The 21,562-nt window shown below is 34.1% G+C and overlaps 2 protein-coding genes across 2 annotated transcripts; both read right to left on the bottom strand.

Annotated features, from left to right (window-relative positions):
* Window positions 1-7,158: 7,158 nt before the first annotated feature.
* Window positions 7,159-12,053, bottom strand: LOC132735380 (amiloride-sensitive sodium channel subunit alpha-like). The gene is made up of 7 exons (XM_060722319.1): window positions 11,962-12,053; window positions 10,629-10,792; window positions 10,182-10,271; window positions 9,469-9,589; window positions 9,221-9,296; window positions 8,503-8,560; window positions 7,159-7,880 (listed from the first exon to the last, which is right to left on the bottom strand). Exons 1-7 carry the CDS (start codon window positions 12,050-12,052, stop codon window positions 7,791-7,793), a joined length of 690 nt encoding a protein of 229 aa, XP_060578302.1. The 5' UTR covers window position 12,053; the 3' UTR covers window positions 7,159-7,790.
* Window positions 12,054-14,899: 2,846 nt separating this feature from the next.
* LOC132735372 (amiloride-sensitive sodium channel subunit beta-2-like) lies at window positions 14,900-21,321 on the bottom strand. Its single transcript, XM_060722313.1, has 4 exons — window positions 21,005-21,321; window positions 19,208-19,753; window positions 16,026-16,201; window positions 14,900-14,984 (listed from the first exon to the last, which is right to left on the bottom strand). The coding sequence occupies exons 1-4, from the start codon at window positions 21,215-21,217 to the stop codon at window positions 14,900-14,902; spliced, it is 1,020 nt and encodes a 339-aa protein (XP_060578296.1). The 5' UTR covers window positions 21,218-21,321.
* Between the last annotated feature and the right edge of the window lie 241 nt (window positions 21,322-21,562).

Genomic DNA, 21,562 nt, shown 5'->3' with positions numbered 1-21,562 from the left:
CTAAAAACGAATGTCGAGCTGAATGTTGTGCTGAATGTCTAGCCAGCTTCACTCCCCAGCTCAACATTCAAAAATAGAAAGAGAATGAATGTCGAGCTGAATGTTGTGCTGAATGTCTAGCCAGCTTGACATCCCAGCTCAACATTCAAAAATTGGACAAAAAACAAATGTCGAGCTGAATGTTGTGCTGAATGTCTAGCCAGCTTCACATCCCAGCTCAACATTCAAAAATAGAAAAAAAACGAATGTCGAGCTGAATGTTGTGCTGAATGTCTAGCCAGCTTCACATCCCAGCTCAACATTCAAAAATAGAAAAAAACGAATGTCGAGCTGAATGTTGTGCTGAATGTCTAGCCAGCTTCACATCCCAGCTCAACATTCAAAATAGAAAAAAACGAATGTCGAGCTGAATGTTGTGCTGAATGTCTAGCCAGCTTCACATCCCAGCTCAACATTCAAAAATAGAAAAAAACGAATGTCGAGCTGAATGTTGTGCTGAATGTCTAGCCAGCTTCACATCCCAGCTCGACATTCAAAAATAGACTAAAAACGAATGTCGAGCTGAATGTTGTGCTGAATGTCTAGCCAGCTTCACATCCCAGCTCAACATTCAAAAATAGAAAAAAACGAATGTCGAGCTGAATGTTGTGCTGAATGTCTAGCCAGCTTCACATCTCAGCTCGAAAGTCAAAAATAGAAAAAAACGAATGTCGAGCTGAATGTTGTGCTGAATGTCTAGCCAGCTTCACATCCCAGCTCAACATTCAAAAATAGAAAAAAACGAATGTCGAGCTGAATGTTGTGCTGAATGTCTAGCCAGCTTCACATCCCAGCTCGACATTCAAAAATAGAATAAAAACGAATGTCGAGCTGAATGTTGTGCTGAATGTCTAGCCAGCTTCACATCCCAGCTCGACATTCAAAATAGAAAAAAAAACGAATGTCGAGCTGAATGTTGTGCTGAATGTCTAGCCAGCTTCACATCCCAGCTCAACATTCAAAAATAGAAAAAAAACGAATGTCGAGCTGAATGTTGTGCTGAATGTCTAGCCAGCTTCACATCCCAGCTCAACATTCAAAAATAGAAAAAAAACGAATGTCGAGCTGAATGTTGTGCTGAATGTCTAGCCAGCTTCACATCCCAGCTCGACATTCAAAAATAGACTAAAAACGAATGTCGAGCTGAATGTTGTGCTGAATGTCTAGCCAGCTTCACACCCCAGCTCACATTCAAAAATAGAAAGAAAATGAATGTCGAGCTGAATGTTGTGCTGAATGTCTAGCCAGCTTCACATCCCAGCTCGACATTCAAAAATAGACTAAAAAACGAATGTCGAGCTGAATGTTGTGCTGAATGTCTAGCCAGCTTCACATCCCAGCTCACATTCAAAAATAGAAAAAAATGAATGTCGAGCTGAATGTTGTGCTGAATGTCTAGCCAGCTTCACATCCCAGCTCGACATTCAAAAATTGACAAAAAACAAATGTCGAGCTGAATGTTGTGCTGAATGTCTAGCCAGCTTCACATCCCAGCTCAACATTCAAAAATAGAAAAAAAAACGAATGTCGAGCTGAATGTTGTGCTGAATGTCTAGCCAGCTTCACATCCCAGCTCAACATTCAAAAATAGAAAAAAACGAATGTCGAGCTGAATGTTGTGCTGAATGTCTAGCCAGCTTCACATCCCAGCTCGACATTCAAAAATAGACTAAAAACGAATGTCGAGCTGAATGTTGTGCTGAATGTCTAGCCAGCTTCACATCCCAGCTCAACATTCAAAAATAGAAAGAGAATGAATGTCGAGCTGAATGTTGTGCTGAATGTCTAGCCAGCTTCACATCCCAGCTCAACATTCAAAAATTGACAAAAAACGAATGTCGAGCTGAATGTTGTGCTGAATGTCTAGCCAGCATCACATCCCAGCTCAACATTCAAAAATAGAAAAAAACGAATGTCGAGCTGAATGTTGTGCTGAATGTCTAGCCAGCTTCACATCCCAGCTCAACATTCAAAAATAGAAAAAAACGAATGTCGAGCTGAATGTTGTGCTGAATGTCTAGCCAGCTTCACATCCCAGCTCAACATTCAAAATAGAAAAAAAACGAATGTCGAGCTGAATGTTGTGCTGAATGTCTAGCCAGCTTCACATCCCAGCTCAACATTCAAAAATAGAAAAAGAAATGAATGTCGAGCTGAATGTTGTGCTGAATGTCTAGCCAGCTTCACATCCCAGCTCGACATTCAAAAATTGACAAAAAAGAAATGTCGAGCTGAATGTTGTGCTGAATGTCTAGCCAGCATCACATCCAGCTCAACATTCAAAATAGAAAAAAAAACGAATGTCGAGCTGAATGTTGTGCTGAATGTCTAGCCAGCTTCACATCCCAGCTCAACATTCAAAAATAGAAAAAAAACGAATGTCGAGCTGAATGTTGTGTTGAATGTCTAGCCAGCTTCACATCCCTGCTCAACATTAAAAATAGAAAAAAAACGAATGTCGAGCTGAATGTTGTGTTGAATGTCTAGCCAGCTTCACATCCCTGCTCGACATTCAAAAATAGACTAAAAACGAATGTCGAGCTGAATGTTGTGCTGAATGTCTAGCCAGCTTCACACCCCAGCTCAACATTCAAAAATAGAAAGAGAATGAATGTCGAGCTGAATGTTGTGCTGAATGTCTAGCCAGCTTCACATCTCAGCTCGACATTCAAAATAGACTAAAAACGAATGTCGAGCTGAATGTTGTGCTGAATGTCTAGCCAGTTTCACATCCCAGCTCAACATTCAAAAATAGAAAAGAATGAATGTCGAGCTGAATGTTGTGCTGAATGTCTAGCCAGCTTCACATCCAGCTCAAACATTCAAAAATGACAAAAAAAAAATGTCGAGCTGAATGTTGTGACTGAATGTCTAGCCAGCATCACATCCCAGCTCAACATTGAAAATAGAAAAAGAAAACGAATGTCGAGCTGGAATTGTTGTGCTGAATGTCTAGCCAGCTTCACATCCCAGCTCAACATTCAAAATAGAAAAAAAACGAATGTCGAGCTAAATGTTGTGCTGAATGTCTAGCCAGCTTCACCATCCCCAGCTCAACATTCAAAAATAGAAAAAAACGAATGTCGAGCTGAATGTTGTGCTGAATGTCTAGCCAGCTTCACATTCCAGCTCGACATTCAAAAATAGACTAAAAACGAATGTCGAGCTGAATGCTGTGCTGAATGTCTAGCCAGCTTCACATCCCAGCTCAACGTTCAAAAATAGAAAGAAAATGAATGTCGAGCTTGAATGTTGTGCTGAATGTCAAGCCAGCTTCACATCCAGCTCGACATTCAAAAATTGACAAAAAAACAAATGTCGAGCTGAATGTTGTGCTGAATGTCTAGCCAGCATCACATCCCAGCTCAACATTCAAAAATAGAAAAAAAAGAATGTCGAGCTGAATGTTGTGCTGAATGTCTAGCCAGCTTCACCTCCAGCTCAACATTCAAAATAGAAAAAAACGAATGTCGAGGCTGAATTGTTGTGCTGAATGTCTAGCCAGCTTCACATCCCAGCTCAACATTCAAAAATAGAAAAAACGAATGTCGAGCTGAATGTTGTGCTGAATGTCTAGCCAGCTTCACATCCCAGCTCGAACATTCAAAAATAGACTAAAAACGAATGTCGAGCTGAATGTTGTTCTGAATGTCTAGCCAGCTTCACATCCCAGCTCAACATTCAAAAATAGAAAGAGAATGAATGTCGAGCTGAATGTTGTGCTGAATGTCTAGCCAGCTTCACATCCCAGCTCGACATTCAAAAAGAATATAAGAAACGAAATGTCGAGCTGAATGTTCTGCTGAATGTCTAGCTAGCTTCACATCCCAGCTCAACAGTGATAAATCGAATGTCGAGCTGATGTTCTGCTGAATGTCTAGCCAGTTTCCCATACCAGCTCAACAGTGATAAGTCGAATGTCGAGCTGAATGTTTAATGTCGAATCTCTGTGCCAACTTTCATGGACTTGCAATTTCGCAAATTGTCGTGATTCTTTTTGAAATGAACCGGGCTTTGCCGGGGCTCTTCCGGGAGATAAACCGTAGCTCCATCGTCATCTCCGGGCTCTGCCGGCATCTCTCCAGGGCTCGTGCCGCATTCACCGGGGGCTCTGCCAGCATTCACCGGGGCTCTACCGTAGCTCTACCGGCTATAGCATACCCCGGTCATCCCCGCCGCCTTTGTGCCTGACAGAGCTACGGGTGCTTCTCCTGTGTATCCTGGTCGTTCCCGGCAGAGCTAAGGATGAAGCCGGCAAAGCTATACTTCCCGGATCATCCCGGTGATATCAAAAAAAAATTCCATCCGTGGTCGAATGCCGGATGTTCCCGGATCATTCAGGACGTCGCCTTGTAGAGTTACGGATGTACCCCGGTTGTTCCCGGTCGTACCCCGGTCGTTCCCGGATACCCCGGACGTCTACCGGGGCTCTGCCGGGATGTAAGTGAGACTGTAGCTAAAAAACCATACTATATAGTTTCAAAATAAATATATTGGCAATTTAATCTTCGAAAATTACACCGTAACACTGATAAGCCTTTTCATTATGGTCCCAAGGGTTTCGGCCTGTCTTTCATTCTGACGTGTATCTTAGTCTTTAATACATATATTGACAGATAACTTGTTTTCAATGAATTTAATAATTCTTTTTTTTTTGAAAATCGTGTTTCTAGAAAAGAGTCAATCTAAAAATAGATTTAAACAGACAGATTCAATTTCATTTAACAAAAACATAAAAGTCTGAGATACATCAACATTATAATATTAGTGTCTTATGTTATAATACTGTCAAAGTCTTTAAACGTCACTTCCGGTGTATAGATATTTCATGGATGCGAATTTTCCGCTGAGCTTTTTGACAAATCGTAGTCAGGTAGTTTCTCCGAACTCATTGTTTAAACAATGTTTCTCTGGCAGATTTTATGTTCATGTTTTAATGAAGTACTATTGGCGGAAGTGGATGGCAAGGTTATGTTCTATCCTTACGACGTTGTCTTCTTCCTTTTCTTTTTTCTTTAATTGTTTTTATTAATACCTAGTCACATAAGCTCAACAAAAAGTTGAACAAGTTCACAAAGACTCAGTATTGACAACCTATCCATAAGCCTATAGCTCCGCCCACGTCAGATAGAAACTGCTGTATCTAATAAGAAAATTAAAAAATATGTATTGATTTTGTACAGGTGAAAAATTCACCATTTACTCTGTCATCCTGTTCAAGCACATATTCAAAAAAATTAGGCACTTTTTAAGCATTATTAAGAGAGTTACCAAATAAAGTGTACAGACTGTAGTCTGGATTACCTGCCCTTTTCTCTCCGTTCAATACTAAATTTTATAGTACGACGGGAACCAGACTATCCAGACTGTACGGACCCTGTACTAATCGAAGTAATGTAGGCGGGGAACCAGGCTAATGATGACGCAGTACTTATGGTGACATAGTTCCGGTTTCTTCATTAAAGACATTATAAAAGAAAACAAAAACATTTGCGTCATATTTCTAGAATTGTGCCTGTTTGTTGTTGTTGTTGTTTCTTTTTGTTGTTTTTTTTTTTAAATTATCAAAAACAAAGTGTCTTTTGTTCTTTTTCCGCAAGAATGTAGCAAAACGTTACAAAATTTTTGTGACTTCTGTGTTTGTTAAAATCAATCGCCAAATGACAACAAAATTGCACTGAACATTTTGAAAGGTATATACGAGATATTTTTTAAAGTTTTTTTATAAATTTTCCCTTTTAAAAAAAAACTATGTTTCACCCTTGCTTTAAAATTTTTTTTTTCTAAAATTTGTTTAAAATCTATGAAATTTTTTTCCCGTTTATTTTTCCAAATTTAAAAATAAAAAAATGAAAAAATTTTAAATGTTTTTTGGGGTGCCCCACTACGGGCCCTATTATCAATTTAAATTGTTTTTTTTTTAAAAAAAAAATTTCCCCATTTTTTTAATGAAAATTGTATTTTCATTTTTGAAATTTCCCTACAGAAATTTTTGTAGAAATAAAGGGAAAAATATTTTCTACTTTTGTGAAGTTTAAATTTTGCTTTTTATATTTCACAAAAAAAATTTGTTTTTTTTACCCAATTATAAATTTTTTTAAAAATTTAAAAATTTGGGAGATGTATATTTTAAAATTTATAAAAGTTGGGGCTTTACTTTTTTTCCTTCAAAACCATAAAAAATTTGGCATTAAACAATGAGTTGAAATAGGGAAATAAAGGGAAGAGTTTATCATTCCCTTATTTTAAACTTTTTGGTTTGAGTTTCCCTTCATAGTTCGGAATCTTCTTTATAAAAATTATTTAAGCTTCAAGAGTTTTTAAATAAAAATTAAAAATGTACATTTTAAAACCCTTCCAACAAAATTATTTTCATGTTCGGGTTTAAAAAAAGGGAAATTTAAAACAATTTTAAAAAAAAGCTTTTTTGGTATTTTTTTTTATTTTCAAAGGCCCAAAAACCCCCTTTAAATTTTTTGGTTTCATTTTTTCAAAAAATTTTTTTCATTTTTTGGTTGTTTTTTTTAAAAATTTTTTTAAAAAAGTCAATATTTTCCAAAAAACCTTTAAAAACCATCATTTTTTTTCTTTTTGTTTTTGGGCTTAGTATTTTTTTAGTTTTTGGGGGTATTTTTGTTTGAAACCAAAAATTTTACTTTTTGGGTTTACATTTTGCTTATTTTTTTATGAAAAAAATTTTTTCCCAAATTAAAGACCTTCTTTTTTTCTTTCGGGTTTTAAAAGGCATTTTAAAAATTGTTTTTAAAATTATTATTTCCAATTTTAAAAAATTTTTGTGGCCTTTTTTAAAAAGTTAAAATTTTTTTCTTTTATCGGGGGAAAATTTGTGCCTTTAAGGTGCCAGGGGTTTTTCCCTATTTTTAAACTCTTAAAAAGTGGGGGGTTTTTTGCATTACCTATCCCCCTTTAAAGGGGGGAAGGGGAGGGGTGTTTGGTTGTCACTGCCATTACTTCGAGTTTTGAGCAGGGTTCAGTAGAGTTTATCAAACGTTTTTTGAAAATTAAATTTTAAAAAAAAAAAAAATGTTCCCAAGGGGGAAAAAAAGAGCAAAAAGAAACATCTTTTTGGGGTTAAAGTTTTTAAAAGGGACAAAAATGTTTTATTATATGAATGCGAATCTTGTTAGTGAATAAATAAGTATGAATATGTTTGAGCCTTTTGTGAAAATGGGAAAATGGCCTACAGTATTATCGGTCCTTTGAAACACACACATTCTTTAAAAGCGAACTTGTATTTCAAGTGATAATGTTAGATAGTTTTTGAGAATAATTCCTTAACGAACAGGTTTACATAGATGTTTTAAATCGAAAAAGCGACAATATCCAAGCAAAATGACTTCAATCGTTACTTGCTCTTTTGAAATTATTGCCAATGTTTGATAGTGAAAAAAGTTTGCAGTTTAAAATTTTTTAAATAGATTTAAGAAATGGACTTAAACAAATCGGCCAAAACTTCTAAGCACAAAAAGGAACAAAGCTGAAAAACTTACTTTCAGTGTTATATACGCTTTAGATATGGTGTAACATTTTTATATTGAATATTCGTGCCGAAATTGAAGAAAAGAGCCTTGTTTAACTTTCTGAGAAATGAACCAGAACGACGACACAAACCAAATGGTCATGGCATAAGCCCCATCATGTTTGTTCGAAATGTGGTGTTTTAATATCTAAAATTTGATTAAATATATATTCTTGCCATCACTATATACATGATATAAATTATTAGATGTTTACTTCAGTTTTGCTGGTTCATCAATGAGCCCTCTCAATAATGCACATTCATCCGAATCTTTGTCGCAAATTGCTTGTAGCAAAACCATCTGAAAAGAAACTCAAAGTCAATAATAGTTTATATGTCTTCGTCGAAATTCGCCATATTCCGGCAACTTCGCCACTTTCCGTGTCTATTTAAAAATCAGTATGGTACCCAACGCTTTTTTTATGTTTACAATACACGAAAAGTGATGAATATCTACCTCAGTTTAGCAGCTGATGAGTATGCTACTTTAACGACATACATTTGATATTTTGATATGCAAACGTCTTACATCATTACTTGGTATGTGTTATTCAGTACTTTGCATTAAAATGTAACAAAATAATCAGTGGAAAGTGGAGTAATGATATGGCACTAAAATATTAGTGCAAAACACAGAGTGTTAATTTTATGCATTCATTTCCACTATATATAACACCGAATGATAACAATGTTAATAAAAGATGGCTTCAACAATGATCGAATAACTCAAACACAGCCAAACCTCTCTTCTTCAGATTTGGACCTATTCATTTTAGTTCAATAAAAATTGAAAAGCTTAAAGAAGAAAGGCTTCCCTCGTTCAGAAAAGTATTGTATTGTTAATGGGAAACAATTGCGTTTCCCTTTGCATTCATTACGGAACTTTAGGGTTAAAAGCTGTTATAAAAAAAACAATATCTTACCGCATAATCTTCGTCTGGCCATTGTCTTTGACTTACACTTTTGGCGTATTGAACTTCACTGTAAATATTGAAATGAACTTTCAATAAAGACAGGATGTTCTAGTATCGTTCTACAACAACCTAAGTGCCCTAACATTTACACGCGGAATTATTGCTAAATGTTCTTTTTTTCTGGATGAGACGAGTTAAGCGACATACGAAACCTTAATGGATATTGTACAGTCAAAAACATTGATCATTTCATGTTTTTATTTTGGATTGTTTTTCTGACGTATTAACGAATATTTCCCCCATCTCCTGGCTAGTGTAGGGGATAGTAGGGAATTGAACGTTTTTTTTCTGTCCCCGCACTGCCGAGTCAATATGGCGTTTTTGTTTGTTTTGTTTTTGTGCTAAAATAGCGAGGGATTAGTCAAACTTTCAGTTTGAGGAAATTTAGCAGATTTTTACTATCTGACCGCTCCCAAAGAGAACTGTGGTTGGGGTGTTTAACAAAGATTTTAATACTGTGCAAGTCAAATTTACGATCTGTTCCCCGGGGTCGAGAATGTAAATGTTGACTGATGCGTAAGTTCACGTTTATCTATAATTGAATGTGTTAAAATGATCCGACATGTGCATTTGTATTTCTTATATTTTACTCGCAGTTAAATTGTGCTTTACAGATTACATTCAATAACTAAAAAAATATGACTTAAAGTGCAATTTTGAAACTTACCTACAAGGGTTGAAACAAGTACAATGAATTTCATTCATAACAAAATCTCGTTTTAATTCTGCCATACACTTTATTTCTGAAACATAAATGAGATAATTTAATTAACCATTTTTTACTTATATTTATAATTAACACATTTCACCAGAAGATATTTTTATTGTGTTTTGATGTATTGAATTTCATTTGGAAAAGACGTTATTAAGTAAATGCAGATTCAAATAAAACAGCGGTATTATAATTATACTTGCCAGTATGATTTCGGCATGATTTAAGTACGTTACTTTTACTCATCGCCAATTCCTCAAACCTTTCGTCGTAACAGCGACACATTTCCATTATTTTGTCAGTCAGACATAGTGATTGACATGCCTAGAAAATATTATAATTTAAGTTTAATTCATTATTAAGACAATCAAAACAACTTGATTTAATATAACAAAGGTTTTCCGATACAAAATAAAAAAACGTAGCAAATACAGCAACTTCTGTTTTGATACATAAAATATTTGTTCTTAGACAGCATGCTTTAATCTGCAGTTTTCTTCTTATAGGTCGAACAAACATCCTAAGTTTGAGAAATGTTTTGTCAACTACTATGTCTCATCACTATATTAAAGCGTCTTTGTGACCGAGAGCTGCACAATTATAGTCACATGAACGCTTCCAAAATCATTTACCGACAAGTTGTTTGTGATCAGCTAAATCACTTATAAATCAGTAACCTATGAATCAGGTACAAATGTTTTAAATATTATTGAAAGAAACGGTGGCATAGCAGTTACAGTCTCTTAATTAGTTCCGTTCGGGCCCTACTCAGGTCACAATCATTTTTCATATCAAACCAGAGTCTTTTAGATCCAGGTAGCTGATTAAAGTGTGTTATAACCAAAAAAAGTTTAATTTCACAATCGAGCTTCAATAAACAATGTTTAATCTGAAGAAATAAGATAGTATTTCATACCGATCTTGTATATTTGTACGTTGAGGATTTTTCCAGAACCTTTCCATCGTTACAGTCGCCATAGAGACCTCCTTGTCTTGAAATAGATATCTGAACAATAAAATGACCAGTGACTTGCAATTGTATTTTTAATGAAAAGATATGCTGCCAGTCGGCGAATATTCATAACAAGTCCTTATCCGAAGATTGACGGAAAGTACCGAGAAGTTGCGATTGGATATGCTGCACGGAAATGGACCGAATGGCGTTTGCTGTTCAGATATGGAAGACATTGAAATTACATCATAGAAAAAGACTTGTTATGTAGTAAAAAGAATGATGCTATTAGTTAGTGTAAATTTTCTTCAAATGACTATATTTAAAACTTTTCCTCAAACGGACAAGTTTTTAGTAGAAAGAGGGCAGTTATGAAAATACTAGTAGACCCGCTTAAAATATCTAAATTACCATTTTTAGTCCAATATTTGTCTCCATGGAAGCTGGAATAAACAGTCCTTCTTCTGTTGGAAAAGGATATGTACGTTGCTCTTGAATCTGAATTCTAGCACCGTGCCCTGTTGTCAGACCTTTAAGATAATCTGCAACCTCTAAATATAACACCAAAGATAGCCCTGAAAAGTAAATATTATCACTTTAGTAGTTACTGGCATAAAATGTTTGTTTCGATTACTTGACAGCAACTTTGTTTCAATATGTGGAAATCGGGCAACGAATTTCGAAAAAAAGACTTACTTTTGTATCTATTTAGGTTCAGAAAAAAATATTTCCTTGAATAGGTAAGAAACTGTTCCTTGATCTTTATAAATATGTTCGCCCCTTCCGTTAGTTATAAGATCAGTTGAAAGTTGTTATACAAATAATTTCTATATTATACGTTATAACTAACCCATAATTATTTATAATTATCACTGACATAAACGTCATCCTAAGTATGACATAATTTAATAGCATATGAGCTGCTAGTAAGACAATGAAAGCAGTTGACAAATTGTAAAATGTCACTCGAAATCCATGACAAATATATACTCGTATAAGGTTTTTGGAAATGAACCAACAATTACTATTTTTGAAGACAAGTGTGAGATTTTAAAAGAGTATTTTTGCAGTTATGAAGTAAATCTTCCGCACAATACAAATGTACTTTAACCAAGATATTGTTAAATGATAAAAAGGCTAAGGCTATAATACACTTGGGTTCTATATCAGAGTACAGTATGTTGGACAACGACTTTCATCTATTAAATTCGCATGAATACCTTCGATAGATGTCAAGATTAATCCCGCATTTTAAGAAATTTTCAAGCCTATAAAGGGCTACAAATCAACACAAATCAATGACATAGTATGTGGACTTAGTAGATAATAATCTATAAGTGAAATCCAGAACACATCTTTGAAGTTTCATGTGAATACATCCAGTAGTGGTAGAGATGGACCTTAGACGCAAAACTCTAAGAGTTTGTAAGTTAAATAAGTCAATGAGTGATTATTGTGTCATAATCCATGCTAGAGTCATGAGTCTTGGAATGTGAACTTAAAGATATTAAGTGGTTCGTGAGATACGAATGCACGTGTAAAGCAAGTATAAGGCCGACACCGACGCACCACCATTCTTTCAATAGTCACTCTTAAATATATCGCTAGCACGTTCTCGTTTACATTTCTGGCCACATTTTACCGTCAGTCTCGCAAGGAAACAGCCAAATTTTATACTCAGTTGACAATGTCTAATTTTATTATAAGCAAGAATTAATGATATTTCTTTTTGAATCAAAGTTACCTCCAGATGGTCCTGGGTGTTTCACTTTAAATTTGTCAGAACTGATTGACCAGCAATTACCATATTCTGTTGTCTGATGTAGTTTAAACATCCTGGAAAAAAGTTTTAAATGTCTCTGTATATGTTAATAAGTAAAAACTAAAATTACTAATTTCACGCACCGCATGACATGTAAGTCGATGAAACGAAAATATGAAATATCAACAAAAATGAAAACAAACAACACTCTGAAGTCTAGAGTAAGGCCGCTATTCCATTAGTACGTGATCCGTGACCCGCGTCAGTGATCCGTGTCCGGGCATGTCCGTGGGTATTATTCCATAGGTACGTTATTTTCTATATACTTTTAATTGAAGTATAGCGAACAGAGGATAATTATTTGTAGAATATGATATAATTTCGTTCTAATACCAAAAACAGTTGTAACATCAAAGAATTATGTAACAAACATTGAATATCAGTTAGGTTTTCAAATAACATCTCTTGAGCAACCGAAGACCAGATGTTGTTATTTTTAATCTGTCATTGCTGCATCATTAACTTATAGGTTCTCCTACACTATTTTGGTGAGCTCTTTAGTATTTTCTTTCGAAATTGATAAAGTATTTAATTTCGTTCGAGGCCTTTTGTAGGGATGAGACATGTCAGTGACTGTCCGCGTCCGTAAAAAATCGTTCATCCTGCGAAACGTCGCGGATGCCGTCGCGGAAGCGGATGGTAAACGGACAAAAGGAATAGATTCAACGTATTCTTTGATTAGCGAATCGGTAACGGATGCGGATGACGGACGCGGACCACTGATCACGTATAAATAGAATAGCGGCCTAAATCACGGATGCGGATGACGGACGCGGACCACTGATCACGTATAAATAGAATAGCGGCCTAAATCACTTTAGTAAGGCCGCTATTCCATTTATACGTGATCAGTGGTCCGCGTCCGTCATCCGCATCCGTTACCGATTCGCTTATCAAAGAATACGTTGAATCTATTCCTTTTGTCCGTTTACCATCCGCTTCCGCGACGGCATCCGCGACGTTTCGCAGGATGAGCGATTTTTTACGGACGCGGACAGTCACTGACATGTCTCATCCCTACAAAAGGCCTCGAACGAAATTAAATACTTTATTGATTTCGAAAGAAAATACTAAAGAAGTCACCAAAATAGTGTAGGAGAACATATAAGTTTATGATGCAGCAATGACAGATTAAAAAAAACAACATCTGGTCATCGGTTGCTAAAGAGATGTTATTTGAAAACCTAACTGATATTCAATGTTTGTTACCTAATTATTTGATGTTACAACAGTTTTTGGTATTAGAATGAAATTATAACATATTCTACAAATAATTATCCTCTGTTCGATATACTTCAATTAAAAGTATATAGAAAATAACGTACATATGGAATAATACCCACGGACATGCCCGGACACGGATCACTGACGCGGACCACTGATCACGTATAAATGGAATAACGGCCTAACACAGATAATAAGCATTCGAATTATACTTTATAAGTAAAGTAATACAAACTTCAAAGAGGTAAGAACTCTTGAAATAAAGATGCTAAAGCTATGAACGACGCGGATGACGAACGCGGACCACTGATCACGTATAAATGGAATAGCGGCCTAAATCACTTTAGTAACACAGATAATAAGCATTCGAATTATACTTTATAAGTAAAGTAATACAAACTTTAAAGAGGTAAGAACTCTTGAAATAAAGATGCTAAAGCTATGAACCTTATCATACAAGACAGAAGAGTTGATACGGAAAAACTGTTTCAAGTGTGAGACAACAGTTAAAAATAACTATTTCAAGTAATAGTTTTAATGGTACAAGAGTTATTAACCTTCACATACATAATGTGAGCGACAACAAGGGACATGTATTTAAAGGCTGAGAAGTAAAACAAGTTTAAGAAAAAAATGATTAAGATAAATTTAAGTAAATTAAAGTACATGTAATTTCTAAGTTTAAAAGGGGTGCAGGTTTTTAATAGTGTCGCTTTACTAAATAATATTTGAAGATGATAAGGACTATATATGTAAAGCGTCATGCCTCCAGGTCAACCAAAATATTTCAAGAAAATCAACCTTGAGGAAATGTGCTAAGATTTTAAGAATCTTTAAAATTCAAGAATTATTTTAAATGTTATATGTATACCACTCATTTTGCAGTATTTATAACCATATTTCTACTGCAAAACTAAAGCAGTAAGGGCTATATTTGCACATCCTGACCTAATTTCGCTTGTGTTGCATTCTTTTATGTGCAATGTGTAATTTTTTTTTTGTTCTCTAGACAATATTTCATTTTTTAAAAAACATTTTAAAAAATCATGAAAATTAGCATGAAGGCATGCTGCTTTAAAGTTTGAAGTAAATCCATTGAATAAGAATGGACAATAATTTTAGTCGGATATCTGGAAGCGTAAGCAGACGCCTTGGCGGGGGAATAGCTCTCCATATATTAAATGTTACCAAAATAAATATATAAATTGGTTATATTATATATTGGTTTCCCTTAAGATTTAAGAATAATTATCACGTTAAGTTGCGAACATATCATTTTGATTGACTACATGTCAACAAAGTCCACTTTGTCATTTCTCCCGAGCGGTATATAAAGACAGATGTGACGTCATAGTACAAAACTATATAGCTGAGTTATATTCATCTTTTACTTTCAAACACTGAATATGTGGAATATATCTCATTTTATATTCTTTGTTTTTTTTATTCCATATCTTTGATTTTTATTTCATATTTACAATAGTACATCAGTAAGATCGCATAGAAACAACACATGGTTGGTAGCTTCAATTTACCAACTTTTGAACTAGAAAAAAATTAAAGTTTCTGTACTATCCATTTTAAAATACAACATAAAAAGGTTACGATAAGAAAATGTGATAACTTCTAACAGGTCTTACTTTGAAGAGCACGTCCTCCCATTAAATGTACAGCTAATCAGCATGTCTGTTATATTGTGGCCTAGTTCAGCCCTCTCCCGTCTGTTCAAATGCAAAATATATATCTCAGGAATTGTCTTTTGTTTTAAACATATAACATGCTCTTTGTTTACACATGTATAACTGTAACTGCATTTTGTCAAATTATTTACAAAACAAGAGCTGTCGGTAGGACAGCAACGCTCGACTATTCTTAGTGCTTGATAGTAAAAAAGCCTTGATTAAAAGGTAAAATTTTCTCAGTAAAGAAAAAGACATTTTTTTTCTTTATATCCATATTACAGTTATAGGCCTTGAAGAGAGTCCTATTATGCTCTCAAAGAATAGTATAAAATTTCAACATGTTTCAAAGCTTTATGTCAATGAACTTTGAAAATATTTGAGGTATTACAAAAACTTTAACGTAAATTCTAAGTCGAAAAGGGGCATAATTCTGTCAAAATGCTTGATAGAGTTACCTCCTCCTGTCTACAGGTTGGGGTCATGATGGTGAACAAGTGTGCAAAGTTCCAAAGCCATATGTCAATGGACTTTGAAAATATTTTAACATAAGTGGTTACGCGGACGCGGACGCGGACGCAGACGCCGACGCCGACGCTCGGGTGACTACAATAGCTCTACTTATTCTTATCGAATAGTCGAGCTAAAAAGTAGCTAATGGGTTGAACCACGATCAGTAATCAACTTTTCCGGAAAATGTCAATCATTTCTTTCATTCTGACTTTGTAGTTTCTTGCTATAGGTATTTTAACAACATGAGTTGGAATATATGTCTTTATAGGACGCCATCTTTGGAGGAAGACAGCGTTGTTTCCTTCGAATTCCTGCGCTATTTAACGCCGTTCTGAAAGGTGGGAAAGGCCAGAAATGCCAATGATATTTAATACGAAACGATGGGCAAGATAGCGGACAGACGGAGAAGATAATGGTGTCAATTTGTACAATTTTCTTACGTGTAATTTGTGCTCAATTACTTCTTATCTGAAAACACTAACATCCCAATTCGTATTTGAACATAATTATCTAGAAAATACTGAAATATGTATAAATTAAATTACAATAATGACTTATTTTTCAACTTACTTAGGGATTGACATGAACAGCCATTTAAATAGGTCTTCAAGCTCTGTCCTAAAATCTACCTCTCCATCAAAATCATTTTGATCTTTTGGTCCTATTTCTCGAACATTTGGACGTTCTTTTCCATCAAAACGGGTTTTATTGAAGCTTTTATACTTGTCAATAAATCGTTTATGTCTCTGTTGTTGATTAATGCGGAAATATATTTACATAAACATGCACTAGACAACAGATGACACACAAATTATTTCTTAACATTTTCCGAAGAAAGTTGAAAAATAAATAAAAATAAACCAGGTACATATTAACTTAATTATGGACAAATCTCTTATGAGACAAAACGATAAAGATATAAATTAAAGTGTTAACATTATTAAAAATCTTCCGCATTCTGTGAAAATGTTTTACTTAAAAAATCTGTGTACTGTTTACTAACTCAGTCCTACGCATAAACCCTCCCAGCCTGCTGAATCTCAGTAAGGGCTTATCAGCTAGTAAATCACTATTAACTGTATATCTCCCATTAACACGTCCACTGAGCTGAGAGTCTTGTCATTATTAATTGGCCCTCTGTATTCTTATCTAATGGCCCTAACGTTGAAGGATCAAATTTCTGAAGATACACTAACTTTATCGATGTTTTTTTCTCTGGGTCTGCGGCCCAAGTGAATTGTGAAACTTTTAGCAATTATTTGAATTATTTGTAAATATTATACTTAATTAATATCACAAGATAAATTTTAGCTACTAAATGAATTATATGTTAGGATATACCTTTATAAGTGATAATCATCTTCTTAATTTATAAACTTCCATAGTAAAGTGTCACTGTTCTCGAAAAAAACCCGCTAAAAATATTTTTATTATTAGCTCAACTATATAAAATATATGGAGAGCTGTCCTACTCACCTCGGCTTGTAAGCCAGCGCCAGCGTACATACTTTAAATTAATGCTTATATGCAGTAAACATTTTATCTCTTACTATTTTATTAGCTCATCTGAGGACAATGTCCGTGCGTCAAAAATTTCTTTAAAAGACTTCTACTCCTAAACCACTAAGCCAAATTTGTTGAAACTTTGCAGGAGTGTTCCTTGCATAAGGCTCTACCAAAGATGTTCAAAGAATAAAATTCTATGCAGAACTTTGGTTGCCATAGCAACCGAAAAAAAACTTATAAAATGTTCTTTTAAAAAATCCAAAGAGCTAGAGCTTAGATATTTGGCATGAAACATCTTATACTGAGTGTCTATCAAGTTTGTTCAGATCAAAGCCCTGGGGTAAAAACTGGCCCCGCCCCGAGGGGTCATTAATATTTTCCTTATATGTACACATGTATTCCTTATGATCATACACATCATGTGATAAGGTGTAAAGCTCAAAAACCAGTATTTCCAGAACTACATGTATATCCCCTTGAACATATAATTTTCCATAAAATAATGTTATTTTTTTCTCTTTCTATTTCATAATAAGGGATTGACTTAAAACTCAAATATATGTTCCTTACCATCAACTACATCATATGTGACAATGCTGTTAACTCTAGCACCAATATTTTTCCAGAATTATCTTCTCATGAACTCATTTTTTTTCTTAAAAAATGTTACCTTTTTACTTACTTCTTTATTTCTTAAGGTATCTACTTCTAACTTAAAAATATATGTTCCTTATACATGTGTGACAAGAATCATAACTCTGGCATGAATATTTCCAGAATTATTTCCCCTTTGAATTTAGATGTTTTTATGCCCCTGAAGGGTGGCATATTAAAATCGAACCATCCGTCTGTCTGTCTGTCAGTCCATCAGGCATATAGACAGTGGAGGTAGTGTCCGCTCTGAAACTTCAGTATGCATGAAAGTATTTTAATTTTTCTTTCATATATGAAATAACCATAGAGGTATGGTGAGTTGCGAACATGACTTCGGTTCCTACGACTAAGGTCAAGGTCACTGTGGGGTTCAAACTTTGTCATTTTTTATGTTAAATAAATATAGAAGGTGGTGGTCCTAAATAAGTCAAAATATATTAAGTCACCATAAATGGACAATGTGTTGTGAACTTAACCCAGGTTTCTTTGTCTAACTTAAAGGTCACTGCTGGGGTTCGACCTATGTCAATTTTTACCACCACACTTAACATGTAATAGGTGGTTTATAACTAGAATCCTTTGAGGCATTTGTCACGTTCTGTGACAGCTCTTGTTTATATATTATTTTGCATATTGATATTTTTTTGCACTTCAAAATATGTTTCTTAACACTTATATCAGGTGCGAATAGATTTATAACTCTAGCATCTTTATTTCAAGAGATATTTTCTCTTTGAACTTATAACTTTACTATAATTTAAAGGTCATCAATGTTTTACTATTTTCTGCTTTATTGCAATTGGTATAGTTAAAGTGATTTAGTATTTTGTACGGAAGTCAAAATACTACTTTGTTTACATTTTGCTACCTTTTTTACATTTTTTTTTCACATTCAGAGATTTTTTTTCTACCAAATTGAATGAAAGTAATTTACATTAGTATTTTTGTTGTGATCACAGGGACTCGGCACAGTGTTGGGGTAGTGTAAAAAGCAATTTTAGAAAAAAATACATATAAATTGTTTTTTCTCTAAAATTAATTATTACCCTACACTATCCCAACACGGAACCGAGTCCCTGTGATTGTGAGTTGTAAGTGTTTTAAAGTAATCCAATCTTTTTAGTCTTTAACTCTTATTAAAAATTGAATGTTCTGAAATGTTCTCTATATCCTACAGCTTAAACTATACATTCTTGAAACATGATAGGATCATAAAACATTCTAGGGTGCTGCTATCAGTAATACTGTGACAAGCCATGTAATTATAATGAAATGCTCATCACTGGCCAGAGATAGCAAATTTTGGGGGAAAACTGGAAATATTGGGTTTATGCGTAGGACTGAACTGTTTAAAATACTTAAAAAGGCTCGACAAAGATGGACAGAAAACGCAAAACAAAACATTTCATTTACAATTGCCGTTAAGGTCTTATTTCTTGAAACAATTCCGTTTAATGTTAAACATTGCTTTCATAAGTGATTTTATCGAACATAACAAATTGTAAAACATGAAAAATAAAGTTTTGTAGAATATAATTGTAAAAACATAACTATTCTACAATAAGTGGTTAATGCGGACCAGAAATACTAACGCTTTGTTGACCCCCTTGAGAACTTGATTCGCTCGGAAGTTGGCTAGCCAGTCCTAGGTAAGCATCGCCTTGTTGTTCCCTTGTAGATGGACTTTTTGAGGCGTATGAAACATTGTTTCGAAGATACTGATTTGGTACAAGGTTTTCAGGGTGTAATTCATCAAGAAGTTCCTTTAGTTTTTCAGCCTTATTGTAGTCGTCCAAACGACGTCTGTTTAGGATATTAACGTTACATAAAGTAACCTCAGGAAAATCAAGAGTCTGGAATCCCAATGAAATTTTTGTCTGCACAGGATAGTCTGTGTATTGGTCAATCAGATACCAAAGGTGCAAAGACATTGCGGCAATTGCAGCAAGCAACATAAAACACCAAATTAATCTTGCCCACCAAAACTTTGCATTATTGATGTAAGGGACGCCTGTCATCGATGTTTTCTCGGCGAACCTGATAATAAGACGCCGAAAACTTTTCTGTTTCTCAGTAGAATCAAATGACTTTATGCTGCCAGAAGTATTCCCGAAGTCTTTGGACTGGTTTTGTACATCCTGTACAAAAAATAAAGGTTTGTTAGGACTATGATATATTTTTCCTATGAAGTAAATTAATTTCATATGATCTTAACATCCTATTTTCGTAAGCATTGCAAAAAAGATAACTAAGTGTTAATGCGATAAAATACGAGTTTATGGTCTGAATGATTAACACGATCAATAATAAAATATGCCACTGAATAAAAGATAATTAGTCTTAAAATATGTCAACTTTTTTTGTGTGTTAAAAAAACAACAACAACAACACAGCAATCAGCATTTTACCTTTACTTATATTTTTTAATTTACATCATTTAATCGGTTTTAAGCATAAAATAAAGTTATTCAATACTTTAACATTTGAAGCCATTGCTAATTATTTGTTTCCATATAATTTTTTAAACCAAAATGCAATACGTATCCAGTCGGTGTATTCCTGCTACATGTGGAAAGGGCCGAGACGTTTAATTGTTCTATCAATGTATAACGAAAAGTTGAATTTCGAATCCTAGAAAAAGAATTGTTTAACATCAAGCAACTCCTGTCCATTATTTAATTAATTAAAACTATAAAATAATTATTGTACCTACATTTCGGACAGTTATAAAGAGAATTGTTATTTTAAAGTCTTGTCGAAATAATATAATACAAAATATTTGTTATATCTGCATGACAAACAGACTGTTTGTATATTAGAAAGATATAAACCAGAATAATGCCATTTGTAAAGGCAATGCGCATTATGCAAGGGTGGAAATCGAATTCATTACAACTTGTAAGAAGTTGAAATTTCAGTTTTTTTATTGGGATAAAACAATTTAATAAAATGTCTGTTCTAATTCATTAGGTATACTTATAATTAAAGTGGTAGTCTTTTGAAAAATAATGAGGATAACAGATAGATATATCTTCTGAAAACTCTTTACGCATTCTTTTCAGATATAAAACTTCCGTCTGCAGTATAACGTATAAAAACATTAAACGGAACCATTTGAGCATGATTTTACGTTTACGTCGTATCAACTGGAATGACCTTTTTATATAACACGATAAAAATTATGAAGGCTGACGTCCTAGAGCACATGTGTCATTACACAGGCGATGATACATATTTTCCATTTATGTACATGTATATAAGCTACTTGACCGTGAAGAAACAAAATAAATATTAATATGAGAAATATTATTTATTTATTCATTTATTTATTTATTGGTTGATTACCTTATTTTTCGTGCTGATTTCTTCCTATTTATTTATCAACTTACTTTGTGCGCTGATTTCTTTCCAGCATCTTCTTGCATGACACTTGAATTGTCGAAATTGGAACCAGTGTAAAAATGATAATCATTTATCTTGGTGCGATTATCTATGGGTGAGTTTATTCCTCCGATTTCGTTGTATCTTTCACAATTACTCCGTGGTAGAGAACTATCACTCGTACGCCCCCGGTAAAATTTAACTCCTTTCATTTCTTCCATTACTTAATTTTCTTTTTTACCTTAAAGATGTTTTAGCAAGACTCCATGAATACTTAAAGTCCCACCTTTAAACAGAAAACACGCCACAGACATTGCCGTTGAGGGACATCACAATATGATTGCGTAATTCTAAAGAAATGATATAACTTTCATACAGTATTTATGTAGTATAATAAATTTTTCAAACTGCCTGAGGTAAAACATAGTTTATATAACATAAGCGTGCTAAATGTGTTCTGTCTTCTGTTAAATTAATGTTGCAATTTTTTAGAAAATATTTTTTATCAAAGCAGATGAGTACACATCTTTTTACCCAGGAAGTACTATTCAGTATATAATTATCTT

Source organism: Ruditapes philippinarum, unplaced genomic scaffold, assembly GCF_026571515.1.
Source record: "Ruditapes philippinarum isolate M1 unplaced genomic scaffold, ASM2657151v2 ctg559_1_1_1_1, whole genome shotgun sequence".
Lineage (NCBI taxonomy): Eukaryota > Metazoa > Mollusca > Bivalvia > Venerida > Veneridae > Ruditapes > Ruditapes philippinarum.
The sequence above is the reverse complement of the archived record's forward strand: the minus strand, read 5'-3'. Positions and strand labels throughout refer to the sequence as shown.